This window comes from Bos grunniens, chromosome 10 (assembly GCF_055505025.1).
Source record: "Bos grunniens cultivar Pamir isolate PY7600 chromosome 10, Bosgru_T2T1.0, whole genome shotgun sequence".
Classification (NCBI taxonomy): Eukaryota; Metazoa; Chordata; class Mammalia; order Artiodactyla; family Bovidae; genus Bos; species Bos grunniens.
This window is the reverse complement of record NC_141174.1, coordinates 10,588,971-10,601,911: the sequence shown is the minus strand read 5'-3', so window position 1 is coordinate 10,601,911 and position 12,941 is coordinate 10,588,971. Positions and strand designations below refer to the sequence as shown.

The following is a 12,941-nucleotide window of genomic DNA, read 5'->3' as shown; positions in this document are numbered from 1 at the left end:
GCTCAGTTGCGTCTGACTCTTTGCGACCCCATGAATTGCAGCACGCCAGGCCTCCCTGTCCATCACCAACTCTCGGAGTTCACTCAAACTCACGTCCATCGAGTCAGTGATGCCATCCAGCCATCCCATCCTCTGTCATCCCCTTCTCCTCCTGCCCCCAATCCCTCCCAGCATCAGAGTCTTTTCCAATGAGTCAACTCTTCGCATCAGGTGGCCAAAGTACTGGAGTTTCAGCTTTAGCATCATTCCTTCCAAAGAACACCCAGGACTGATCTCCTTTAGAATGGACTGGGTCTCCTTGCAGTCCAAGGGACTCTCAAGAGTCTTCTCCAACACCACAGTTCAAAAGCATCAATTCTTCGGCACTCAGCTTTCTTCACAGTCCAACTCTCACATCCATACATGACTACTGGAAAAACCATAGCCTTGACTAGACGGACCTTTATTACAAATATAATATTAAATACCTTCCTCCTATGACTCTTGTAAATAGGTCATGAGATGATGTAGAAAAGCACTGAGCACAGTGCCCAAAAGAGTAAATATTTAGTAAATGTAACATTAAAAACAAACCTACTGGGACTTCCCTGGCAGGCCAGTGCCTGGGACTTCACCTTCCAACACAGGGGGTTTGGGTGTGATCCCTGGTTGGGGGACTAAGATCCCACAGGTCTCATGGCCCAAAAAAGCAAACGTAAAACAGAAGCAATACTGTAACAAACTCAACAAAGATGTTTAAAATGGTCCACATCAGAAAAAAAAACAACTTAAAAAAAAAAACCTTCTGTACCAATTCATTGCCCTGTGTTCAGTAACTTTTCCCCACCAGCACAAATGCTCAACCCATTGTCTTATTGGTGTTAGGTGTTCTGTAAAGGTTAAATCCTCCTTCCAGCCAGGTTGGGAAGCCTGTCTGGACCTGTCATTTATTTCATCCATGCTGCTTTGAGCATCATGGGTTTTTCACCAACAATTCACTGAGAAAAATGATGCTTAAATACTAAAAAATATACTAATATGCAAATTGTTATATAGAAATGAAAATTTTATATGATAGAATCATGCTTGATATTTGTTTAATGATGTTGAAAACCCATGTGAAAAAGGGATTGTTTTAAAAAATCCAAACTAGCAAAACATTTAATCCATCATGAGAAAAACATCCCTTTTTCTAGGTTTCTGTGGTAGAAAAAATGTTTGCTCCCCTACAAACATGTCTACATCCTAATCCTCAGAACCTGTGACAATGTCCTCTTACATAGCAAGAGACTTTGCAGAAGTGATTAGGTTAAAAAACCTGGAGATGGGGAAATTATCCTGGATTATCCTCGTGGGCCCAGCATCATCACAAGAGCCCTTAGAAACAGGAGAGGAAGGCAGAAGTCAGCCAGGGGACGACCTGACGCCTGAAGAAAAGCACAGAGAGAAGCAACACTGCTGCGTTTGGAGACTGAGGGAGAGGCCACGTGCCAGAAACACGGGCAGCCTCCCGGAGCTGGAAAGGGCAGGTGAACAGAGGCTTCCCCAGGGCCTGCTGAAAGGAGCGCAGATCAGCAGCTTGATTTCAGCTCGGTGACATCCACGTCAGACTTCTGAGCTACAGAATTACAAGACAATCAAGCCGTGTGGGCTCCTATGTATAAAATAGATAACTAATGGGAACTCCACCCGGTGCTCTGCGCTTAGTCACTCAGTTGGGTTTGACTGTTTTGCGACCCCCTGGACTGTAGCCCGCCAGGCTCCTCTGTCCATGGGATTCTCTAGGCAAGAATCCTGGAATGGGTCGCCAGTCCCTCCTACAGAGGATCTTCCCGACCCAGGGATTGAACCCAGGTCTCCTGCATGGCAGGTGGATCCTTCACCGTCTGAGCCCCCAGGGAAGCCCACACTCAGAGCACTTTGCTGCACCCACGCTTGGCGATCTGCGGTGACCTAAATGGGAAGGAAATTCAAAAAAAGAGGGGACATATGTATGTCCGGCCGATTCACTCTGCTGCACAGCAGAAACTGACACAGCAGTGTAAACAGCTGTGCTCCAGTATGTTTTTTTTTTTTTTTAATGTGGTACATGTATGCAATGGAATACTACTCAGCTGTAAAAAAAGGATGAAACATGCCATGTGCAGCAACATGGACGCAACCAGAGATTATCGCACTAAGTGAAACAAGTCTCAAAGAAAGACAAACGCCATAGGCTATCACTCATATGTGGAATCTAAAATATGACACAAGTGAATCTACCTACAAAACAGAAGCAGACTCCCAGGCACACAGAACAGACGTGCGGTTGCTACGGGGGAAGGGGAGAGGGAGAAGGAAGGACTGGGAGTTTGGGATTAGCAGATGCAAACTGTTAAATTTAGGATGGATAAAAACAAGGTCCTACTGTACAGCACAGGGATCTATATTCGATATTCAGTGATAAAACACAATGGAAGACAATTAAAAAAAAAAGAATGCATAAAAATAAGTATGTGCTGCTGCGAATCTTGTTATAAATAATTTCAGACATAGTAAGTAAATAAGTTGTGTTGGTTAAGCCACTAAGTTTGTGGTAATTTGTTATAGCAGCAAATAGAAAGCTAATACAGTCCTGAAGGTTATCCCACATCCCCCCTGGCAAGCTTCAGCGCCCAAGAAAATAAGTAGCCAGCTCACCAGGGTGGGAACTAACCAGTCCCCTGGCTTCACCCAGCTTCCCAGTGCAGCTTCTGGCCGTTCAAATGCCACAGAGTCAGAGACTTGACCATTCATGACAGTCCCCACTCCTGAAGATTTGGAGTCTTAAGGTGTGGGATACAAGAACATCCACGTGTAACTGGTGACCCTGATAGAGATGGTTAGCGGTCCACACTTTTAGAGACATCCGTTTTACTCAGAGGGAGCTTACAAGTTAGGTGCTGAGTAAATACAATTGCAATCCGTAATAGATGAATCCATACGCATCCTTCCAGGGAGAGATGAACAGCCAGGAACAAAGGTATGTGGGGAGCGAGCTCCGCCCGTGGCAAAGATCATGAGGAAGGAGGCTTGACATACGCAAAGGCGGGATCAAGCCTCAGGAGTCTCCCTGGAAATTCTCGAGCAATCTACCCCCAAAACCAGAGTCTGCCTACTTTCTGCTTTGTGCTTTCACCTACACCTCTGACTTTACGGGGGGCTGTCCCCCACTACCTCTCTGAAAAAAGTTAGCTTACAGCTCCAGTTAATAATTCCTGGGTGTGACAGTGTTTAACCTACAAACTCCTTTGGAAGTCCTCTAGCCTGCCTGAATAGGTTTTTCCGGCCACATGTGATTGTTCAGAGCCTCCCAACTGTGAGAGGCAGGAGATGTTCTAAACTGTCTAAATACAGATTCTTTTGAGTAGTTAAAAGATTGATTAGAAATTGTATTGGTGAAGGGCTTTTCACTTGTTGGGCCAATGTTTGCTGCTAAGTTTCCATATCCCTTACCTGCTGTGTCCCTGGCAGTGTATTGATTAATATAATTGGTGTAAGTAGTAGCTTTAATGTTTGTAACCTGGGACCCTTGAGTTAATTCTTTTTCTTGTTGTAGCCCACCACACCTTTGCTCTGTAGGAATGCAACTTTATCTAATGCTTTTGGAGGGTGGCTCCTGACCAATCACCTTTAGAGAAAAATAAGTTTTCTGAAGAAAAGGTCTTAAAATGTTAACAGGCCTCCGGGCCAGAAGATGATGCAAATCACCTAAGCTTTTGCATATGATAAGTTTGCAGGAAGAAAGCCTGGCTTGCTGCATGACTCTACCCCTTCCCCCATTATCCTCTATGCATAACTTAAGGTATAAAACTACTTTGGAAAATAAAGTGCGGGCCTTGTTCACCGAAACTTGGTCTCACCGTGTCGTTCTTTCTCTTACCTTCTGGCTGAATTATTCAGCCTCTTTTCTCCACTGAATTTCCTTACTGAGCTATCCTTATTCCATTACTCTTTATATCCTTAATTAACGTTTAATTAAGCAATTGTCTCCTGATCTTCGCCTACGCCGTCTCTCCTTCGAATACCCTGGATCAGCCGGGGCTGGTCCCCGGCAAAGGTAAAAGGCTAGAAATGGCCCAGAACACATAGATCCTTCCACAAGGTGCAGAGTCAAGCCCAAGGAGACCTCCGCCTGCTGTCTCCTAGGCAGCCAGGCTCAGGGCCCTGGAGCAGGCACAACAGAATCCTGGCAGCCCCGCAGACCTCTCTTGGGAAAGTATCCCTGGGAAAGCATCCACAGACCTCCATCCCAACCCTCCCCAGCCCCTCACCTGGCCTACCTGTCCCCCCTGCTTCTTTAGGAGGTGGTGATGAGCTGGCCCAGGGTGCATCGTCTTCAAACTGAACCCAGCTGCTGATGGCCGAGACCAGCTCAGGTGGGCGCTGCTCGGGGCTCCCGGGAGGGGAGGCTGCTTCAGAGATGAGGCCCAGCTTTTCGGAAGAGTCATCATGCTCCGAGTGGGAAAGGTCCTGAGAGCCTCCATCCAAGGCATGATGCTCCCCAGAGGAGCTCTCTGACTGGTCTGAGGAAGAGGATGCTCCTGGGAGGTGCTCTTTGGGGCCCCCTGAAACAGATACCAGAAACTGCCATCACCTCACAGGTGGAAGGTCACTCTAAGAACTGTCTCGTGGAGGAAAAAAAAGAAAAGGCAACGGTGATCAAAGGACTCACCATGACAGGGTGTGAGAGCAAAGAGACAGCCGTGCCCACCTGCTTCTATGCTAAAGTGTTTTCCTAAAAATGTATGAAAACTACACCCTAGGATGTGGTGCTGGAGAAGACTCTTGAGAGTCCCTTGGAGACAAACTAGACAAACTAGACTCTTGAGAGTCCAAGGAGACAAACTAGTCCATCCTAAAGGAAATCAGCCCTGAATATTCATTGGAAGGACTGATGCTGAAGCTGAAGCTCCAATATTTTGGCCACCTGATGAGAAGAACTGACGCATTGGAAGAATCCCTGATGCTGGGAAAAATTGAAGGCAGGAGAAGACAGAGGATGAGATGGCTGAATGGCATTACCGACTCTATGGAGATGAGTTTGAGCCAACTCTGGGAGAGAGTGAAGGACAGGGAAGCCTGGCATGCTGCAGTCCATGGGGTGCAAAGAGTCAGACATGAGTTAGTGACGGAACAACAACAAAGGTTGTCCTAACAGTCTCCATGCAGGCTAAGACTGGGAGTCTGGTCTGGTTCACTATTCTTATCCTACCATCTACTTCAGTGTTTGTGGCGGGGGGGGGGGTCACACACAAAAAATTGTTGTGAAGGCCAAGCAAGAAATAGAACTAGGTCAAATTGAAAAGCAAACGGCAATAGGGATTGGTGGAGACTGTGGCTCAACAGGCAACCTTCTGTCTGGACTAAAAACACTCAAGTTCAAACTGTACAGTCCAGAGGACATTCATTTGTGGGCCACCACATGCAAACTCTCCACCAACGACTAGTTCAGTATGGCACAGAGACCCTTCCTCTAGCTTTGTTTCACTTTATTGGTCCTAGAACAGTTAACAGCCTTCAAATATTTGTTTTTAAATAATACAATTGACCCCAATTGTGGTGGTGATTACATAAATCTATACAGGTGTTAAAATTCATCAACTGTAGACTGAAAATGATCAATTTTACTGTATGAAAGCTTTGAAAAATAAATGTACTGATACGAAACTGCTTTCTCCCATCACTAGCCAAACAAACTGGTCCACTTGAATGTAATCAAAGCCTTTAGATGAGAGCTGTCCCAAAGAAATAAAAGGCAGGCCACATACATAATTTAAAATTTTCCAGTTCAGTTCAGTTCAGTCGCTCAGTCGTGTCCGACTCTGCAACCCCATGAACCGCAACACGCCAGGCCTCCCTGTCCATCACCAACTCCTGGAGTTCACCCAAACCCATGTCCATTGAGTCAGTGATGCCATCCATCTCATCCTCTGTAGTCCCCTACTCCTCCTGCCCTCAATCTTTCTCAGCATCAGGATCTTTTCAAATGAGTCAGCTCTTCTCATCAGGTGGCCAAATATTGGAGTTTCAGCTTCAACATCAGTCCCTCCAATGAACACCCAGGGCTGATCTCCTTTAGAATGGACTGGCTGGATCTCCTTGCAGTCCAAGGGACTCTCAAGAGTCTTCTCCAACACCACAGTTCAAAAGCATCAGTTCTTCGGTGCTCAGCTTTCTTTATAGTCCAACTCTCACATACATGACTATTGGAAAAACCATAGCCTTAACTAGACGGACCTTTGTTGGCAAAGAAATGTCTCTGCTTTTTAATATGCTGTCTAGGTTGGTCATAACTTTCCTTCCAAGGAGCAAGCATCTTTTAATTTCATGGCTGTAATCACCATCTGCAGTGATTTTGGAGCCCAGAAAAATAAAGTCAGCCACTGTTTCCACTGTTTTCCCATCTATTGCTAAATTTTAAAATTTTCCAGTAGCCACATTTAAAAAAGAAAAAGAAACAGGGGAAACTATTTTTAATAATGTATTTCTACTCAATTTGTTGAAAATGTACAATTCCAACATTTAAGTGATAAAAAATTGTTAATGAAACATTTAACTAGGTCCTCGGAATTTAGTGTGGATATTTCACATTTCTTGAAGTGACAGTGTTAGTCGCTCAGTCATGTCCAACTCTTTTGACCCCATGGGCTGTAGCCCACCAAGCTCCTCTGTCAGTGGGATTTCCCCAGGCAAGAATACTGGAGTGGGCTGTCATTTCCTTCTCCAGAGGCTCTTCCTGACCCAGAGGTCAAATCCTGATCTCCTGCATTGCAGGTGGATTCTTTACCATCTGAGCCACTGGGAAAGCCCAGTTTATAGTGCGTCTCAATTCAGACTAGCCGTGTTTTAAGGACTCCATAGTCACATGGCTAGCAAGCTGGACAGCACACCTGTAAACCCTGCTTTCCAGGTGCTGTAAATGGAGCTGGGATGATTCAGGTGGCAGTAGCAGTGGCCATGGAACAGAACCAGCTGACAAGGCTCCGTAAAAAGCTCCTGCATCCTACCTTGATCTTCATCCTCGAGCACAGTTCCACAGAAGTCAACCTGGCCACCTTCACCATGATCACAAGTGACAATTACTGAGTTCTCTGCATTGCCCATCACTGTTGTAAGTGGTTTTTTAATATGTTAATCACTTAATCCTCACTGCCACCCTCAGGTCGGCACTGTGATTATCCATATTGCTCAGATGAACTATCACACAGAGAGGTAAACAAATCATCCACCCAATTATCCACATCCATGATGGAGCCAGGATTTCAGCCCAAGGGATCTGGTTCGAGTGCCTGTCACTCTTTTTGACAACTATCCTTTGAAAACTGAAACAATCCGAATGGCTGTGGAGAGTAATAACCAAAAAGACTGAGTGTAAAGTACTTGGTAAATAGGAAGTTTATATTCAGGGCTTCCCTGACAGCTCAGTTGGTAAGGAATCAGCCTGTACTACAGAAGACCCTGGTTCGATTCCTGGGTCATGAAGATCCCCTGGAGAAGGGATAGGCTACCCACTCCAGTATTCTTGGGCTTCCCTTGTGGCTCAGCTGGTAAAGAATCGGCCCACAATGCAGAAGACCTGGGTTCGATCCCTGAGTTGGGAAGATCCCCTGGAGAAGGGAAAGGCTACCCACTCCAGTATTCTGGCCTGGAGAATTCCATGGACTCTATATTCCATGGACTTGGTAAATATGAAGTTTACGTTCATTGAAAGAAAGCAGCTAATACTTCTGGTTCTTCCAGGTCTTTGGGGGCTTCTGGTGTTTCCAGGTCTTTGTTTGGGAGCTCTGAGATTCCTCAGATGCTTCCTTTGAGCCTCTTAAGTGAAAAACATCTGCATCTGAGGAAGGTGATAAACTGACTTTTTCCTTATCAATATCCCACTGAGGACTTCCTGGTGGCACAATGGATAAGAATCTGCCTGTCAATGCAGAGGACACAGGTTTGATCCCCGGTCCGGGAAGACTCCACATGCCATGGAGTAACTAAGCCCGTGCACCAGCACTGCTGAGCCAGCACTCGACAGCCTGCACACCACAGCTAACCAGCTTCCGTGCTGCAATTACGGAAGCCACACGCTCCGAGGGCCCGTGCTCCACGGCAAGAGAAGACACCACAGTGCTAAACCCACACACTGCAGGCTGATTGAGAGAGTGGCCCCCGCTCGGCACACCTAGAAAAAGCCCATGCAAAGCAACCCAGACCTAGCACAGCCAAAAAAATAAATAAATAAAATGTTAAATAAAAGATCCCCTGGAAAGAACACTCCAATAGAAGCCACAACACACAGGTGTGGTCCTTCGTTAATTTCTCCACGTAGGCAATGAAAGCTCTCCTTACCCTCAGAAGGGACGGGAAAGAGTGGCTCCTCATTGAAGGAGACCCACTCGGACTGGTGGGTGGCGATCACATGGTCCAGGGTCGTCATGCTAGGAAGGTGCTGGGCATCTTCACACTGCAGGCCTCAGGCAGACCCCAGAGCGATGTCTGGGGCTGGGTGGGGGTCTGGGAGCACAGTGGAGTGGGCCTGGGGTCTGTCGTGGGGTCTCGCAGAGAGCAGCATGCAAAAGGCGGACAGAGTAGCTTCTCTTGCCTTTGGCTAATCTGCCAAGCAGAAATCTGTTTAAAAAAAATAATAAAAATTAAAAGGGGATAACCATCACATTATAACCAGTCCACACAGATCTGGGCTTGCCACAGTGTCCACCAGAAGACCCGGGTCGTTTCCAACCTATTTCCCTTTCTCTGTCCCTGTCTTGCCCTCACTTCTCATGTAGAAATATCTTCCATGAGCACGGAGATCTCTGCATGTACCTTCATATCAGATTTACAAATGTTGTTGCCATTGTTCAGTTGCTCAGTCGTGTCCAGATCTTTGCGACCCCACAGACTGCAGCACGTCAGGCCTCACTGTCCCTCACCGTCTCCCAGAGTTTGCCCAGATTCTTGTTCATTGCATCGGTGATGCCATCCGACCATCTCATCCTCTGACACCCTCTTCTCCTTCTGCCCTCAATCTTTCCCAGCATCAGGACAGATTTACAAATAAGCACACACATTTTAGCAAACAGATTCTCAAATGTTCCCAATTACTATATTTTGAAAATAATTTTTATCTATAATATAATACCATCATTGTAAAACTAATACCAGCATTTTTCAAAGAGCTTTCACTTTCCTTTACCAGATGGCAAAATAAAAGCACGTTCTTTCCTATTAAATCAGCGTAGTTTCTTGCCTTAGGCAGGTAGCTCTTTGCAAGCCTGATTTAAACCTTTGGCAGAAACCCAACCATCTCCAGATGGTATCTCTGAGCACAATTTACCAGTCAAGAAAAACAGAAATGGATTTATTTTGTTCATTTGGAGTAAGGGGGTAGGGCATATTTGCTTTAGTGGAAAATATGAGTTAAAAAAAACACATTTGCATTCTAGGTCGATTTGAATTAGCATGTAAAAGGGTAGCCTGTACTCATGGTGCAATTATGTTCCACGGAAGGATACTTAATAGACTTCTAATATTGTTTGTACTATTAATGACTTTTTTTTTTACAACTTCTTTTTTTTTTAATTGGAGCGTAATTGCTTTAAACGTTGTGTTGGTTTCTGCCATACAACAGTGTGAGTAAGTGCACACATGTCTCCATGAGCCTCCCTCCCACCACCCCCATTCCACCCCTCTAGGCCGTCACAGAGCACTGTGTGCTCAGCTCCGTGTTACACAGGCAACTCCCCCCAGCGATCTACGCTACGTACAGTAATGTATATATTTCCATGCTACTTCCCCGACTCATCCCACCCTCTCCTCCCCCACTGCTCTCTTGTTTGTGTCTCTATTCCTGCCCTGCAAATAGGTTCATCTGTACCGTTTTTGTAGACTCCATATATAAGCATTAACATATGATATTTGTTTTTCTCTTTTTGATTTACTTCACTCTGTATCACAGGCTCTAGGTTTATTCACCTCACTAGAACTCATTCAAATTCGTTTCTTTTGATGGCTGAGTAATATTTCATGGTATATGTGTACTCCAACTTCTTTATCCATTCATCTGTTGAAGGACACCTAGGTTGCTTTCATGTACTGGCTATTGCAAGCTGTGCTGCAGGGTGGTTTTATTCCTATTTTTTAAGGAATCTCCACACTGTTTTCCATAGTGGCTGTATCAATTTACATTCCCACTAATAGTGCAAGAGGGGAATCTAACTCTTGATCTTGCACTGAATTAGTAAAATCTGAAAATGCAAAATTAATGTCATTAATTAATCCCCAGAATTAATACAAAATTAATGTTTCCACATAAGAGTTACTATCCACCTTGAACAGTATCAGTTCTTATTAACTGGATACTCAATATCCATTTTAGTCTAGAACAATTTAACTCATAGCCTTCTAGCTGGTGCACGATAGAAAGAAAATGTTGAAATTTTACTACAGGTTATTACCTGCAGTAAATATTCTATGCTGAGGATAACCAGAACAGAAAAGTTTAATAGCTTTTGTATTTTTGGTAATTACAACAATTAATTTTGCTGCATGATACTTCCTAAAATTAAATAATGTTTCTTATAGAATCTATAATTTTCAGAAACCTATTTTCATACCATACTTTGATTCAATAGAACTGTAGTTGGGTAAGACAGGTTATTACCATAATTCTTTCACAGATGAAGAAATGTGGGCTGAGGGAAGGTAGGCGACTTATCCAAAGCTTCTGTTGTTTTGAGGCTTTTGTATGGTACACTAAGATTCCTCAGATGTTGCCTCCAGGTTTCTAAGTGGAAGAACTCACATATCCTAGGATAGTGACATAGATTCTTCTTATTCCACAGTAAGAGACCACCAAAAATGAGTCAAGTAGAGGTCACCACAAGCAGGTGTGTTAGATGCTCCAAGCTAGAAAGTGACGGATGCAACACTTGAACCCAGGTCTTCTGATGCCAAATCACTCTGATCTTTGGGTCACAGCCACAGAGAAAAATACTGGAAAATATATATATAGACTATCCCCCAACTGAAGCACTCTAGAGACATCAATTCCAATGGAACTATAATGAAATGATTGGTAAAACTCCTCACTGGACATCCGCGAGGGAATCCAAGCTGTGCAGAGAATTGAAAGTTCTCTTTCAAGTTCTTCTCCTAAGATCCTTACAAGTCATGGGACCAGACATGTGCAAAGAACCTGGAGAATGACTGCTCCAACCAGATCTCACCAGATAACCATGTAGAGCTCACAGACCCAAAGAGCTGAGTCTGGTGGGCTTCCTCCATAAGCCTCTCTCCAGCCCGTCAAATGCTAGCATCGCTCAGTGTGGTAATGGCTGCAGGCCAAGCTAAGACAGTAAAATTGCAGAGTCAGATTCCCTCTCTCCAACAACAGCAGCGTGTAAACTAGCTCCAACAACGACCACCACAAAGCCACAGTACAAATCCACATGCTGACACACGCGGCCTCATAGCTCAATGGGGAAAATATGCCGTCCATCCCGTGATGATGAATCCCGTGAAATTCACGGATGAAAGTGGGTGGGTGAGGGGAAGCAGAGAAAGACAGGGAAAAGGGTGAAGATAATGGACAAAACAGCTAGAAATTTTAGAACTCAGAGATTTTAAAGACCAGTAGTCCAGCTTTCAACTTCTACAGATAAAAAACAGACAAACAAACAAAACAAAACAAAAAAACCAAAACTGAGGCCCAGGGAAGTCAGGCAGAACAACAACAGAGACTGAGATAGGCTGGGGAGTCCCACCATCTGGATTTGAATCACGTATAGTCTGTAAGCCTCAGCTCACCCCGGTGCAGCAAGAAAAACAAAACACAGCAATAGTGTAAGGATTAAGTAAGATATCAGACATCGAGTGTGTAGCACTAGTGCTAAAGAATGCTCTGTAACAATGGTGTGATCATAGCAGGTGAGTTTCCAGAAGGTTTACTGTGTGCGCCAGGCTCTAATGCAAACTCTTTAAAAATGCCAGCTATGGCCATCACTACGCTAGGTAAACGACTTGCACAATGGTTCACTGCTTACTAGTGGAAGTTTTGAGATCAGAAAGGAAAATTCGTGAAACCACCCCATTTCTGTCACTGACCCGTTCAAATTTTATAATGATTTCCCTTTTCAACTCCTTCTTACAGCAGTTCTCCCAGATGCTAAGTGGAGTCAAGCACAACACCCTCTTCCCAGATGCAAGCTCATTCTGGCTGAGAAACCAAGACACCTACTCAGAAGTATGAACAAAAGAGGAGCCCCCAAGATTTATCTCCCCTTTCTAGTCCATCCCAGATCCAGACTTGAGCTCGTTGCAGATCATAAGAAGTCTCAAGAAAGCCTGAGGGACAGCACTGAGTACCAGGAACACCCTATCCTAACCCTGTAAAATCGATTCTAGGTGTCTGCCACAAACCAGCCACATCTGGGGAACCCTGAGATGCCTGACCTTCAGGAGAGCTGGGCGCCCCCAGAGGAACCTGATCACCGTGAGGCCACATTCAGACCGGAACTGGCTTCTCTGCAAAAACCTCACCCCATTTTTAGAACATGAATCATGAAGTGAGGCTTAGACTCACCACAAATGAGCAATGACTCACCATCAGCAACAGGGTTGACCAAGAGCCACTCAAAACCTCACTGAAGTTTCTGTGCTGCCATTGCAGAGAGAAGCTTATTCCTCAACTTCCCTAACAACACTCAAATGTGGGTGTGGAGAATGCAGTTGACGGAGAAGATGACGGCCTGAGAAACAGATCCGCCTTATGGCAACCTCTTACTATGCATTCATGAGCCCTAGGTGTCCAGAAATGTATTAGGCACTGAGATACTGAGAGATCAGGCAGCTCGCAATCTAGCTGTAGAGGTGAAGATGCTCAGAACAGCAAACACAACAAATCTGGGAGTAACTGCCTGCTGGAGGACACACCGGAAATGCTGCAAAAGTTTGGT

The 12,941-nt window shown here is 45.0% G+C and overlaps 1 protein-coding gene across 5 annotated transcripts in view; it reads right to left on the bottom strand.

Annotated features, from left to right (window-relative positions):
- STON2 (stonin 2) overlaps positions 1-12,941 on the bottom strand; it is a 184,652-nt gene that overhangs the window by 127,187 nt on the left and 44,524 nt on the right. For 3 of the 5 annotated variants that reach the window (XM_086319354.1, XM_086319353.1, XM_086319355.1), the window contains 2 exons: positions 8,338-8,616; positions 4,281-4,565 (listed from right to left, as the gene is read on the bottom strand). In XM_086319354.1, the coding sequence (XP_086175480.1) occupies positions 4,281-4,565; positions 8,338-8,425 (373 nt within the window). In that variant the 5' untranslated portion in view covers positions 8,426-8,616. Of the gene's footprint in view, positions 1-4,271; positions 4,566-8,337; positions 8,617-12,941 lie in introns of all 5 variants that reach the window. The other 2 variants (XM_086319352.1, XM_086319350.1) reach the window with 1 other exon arrangement.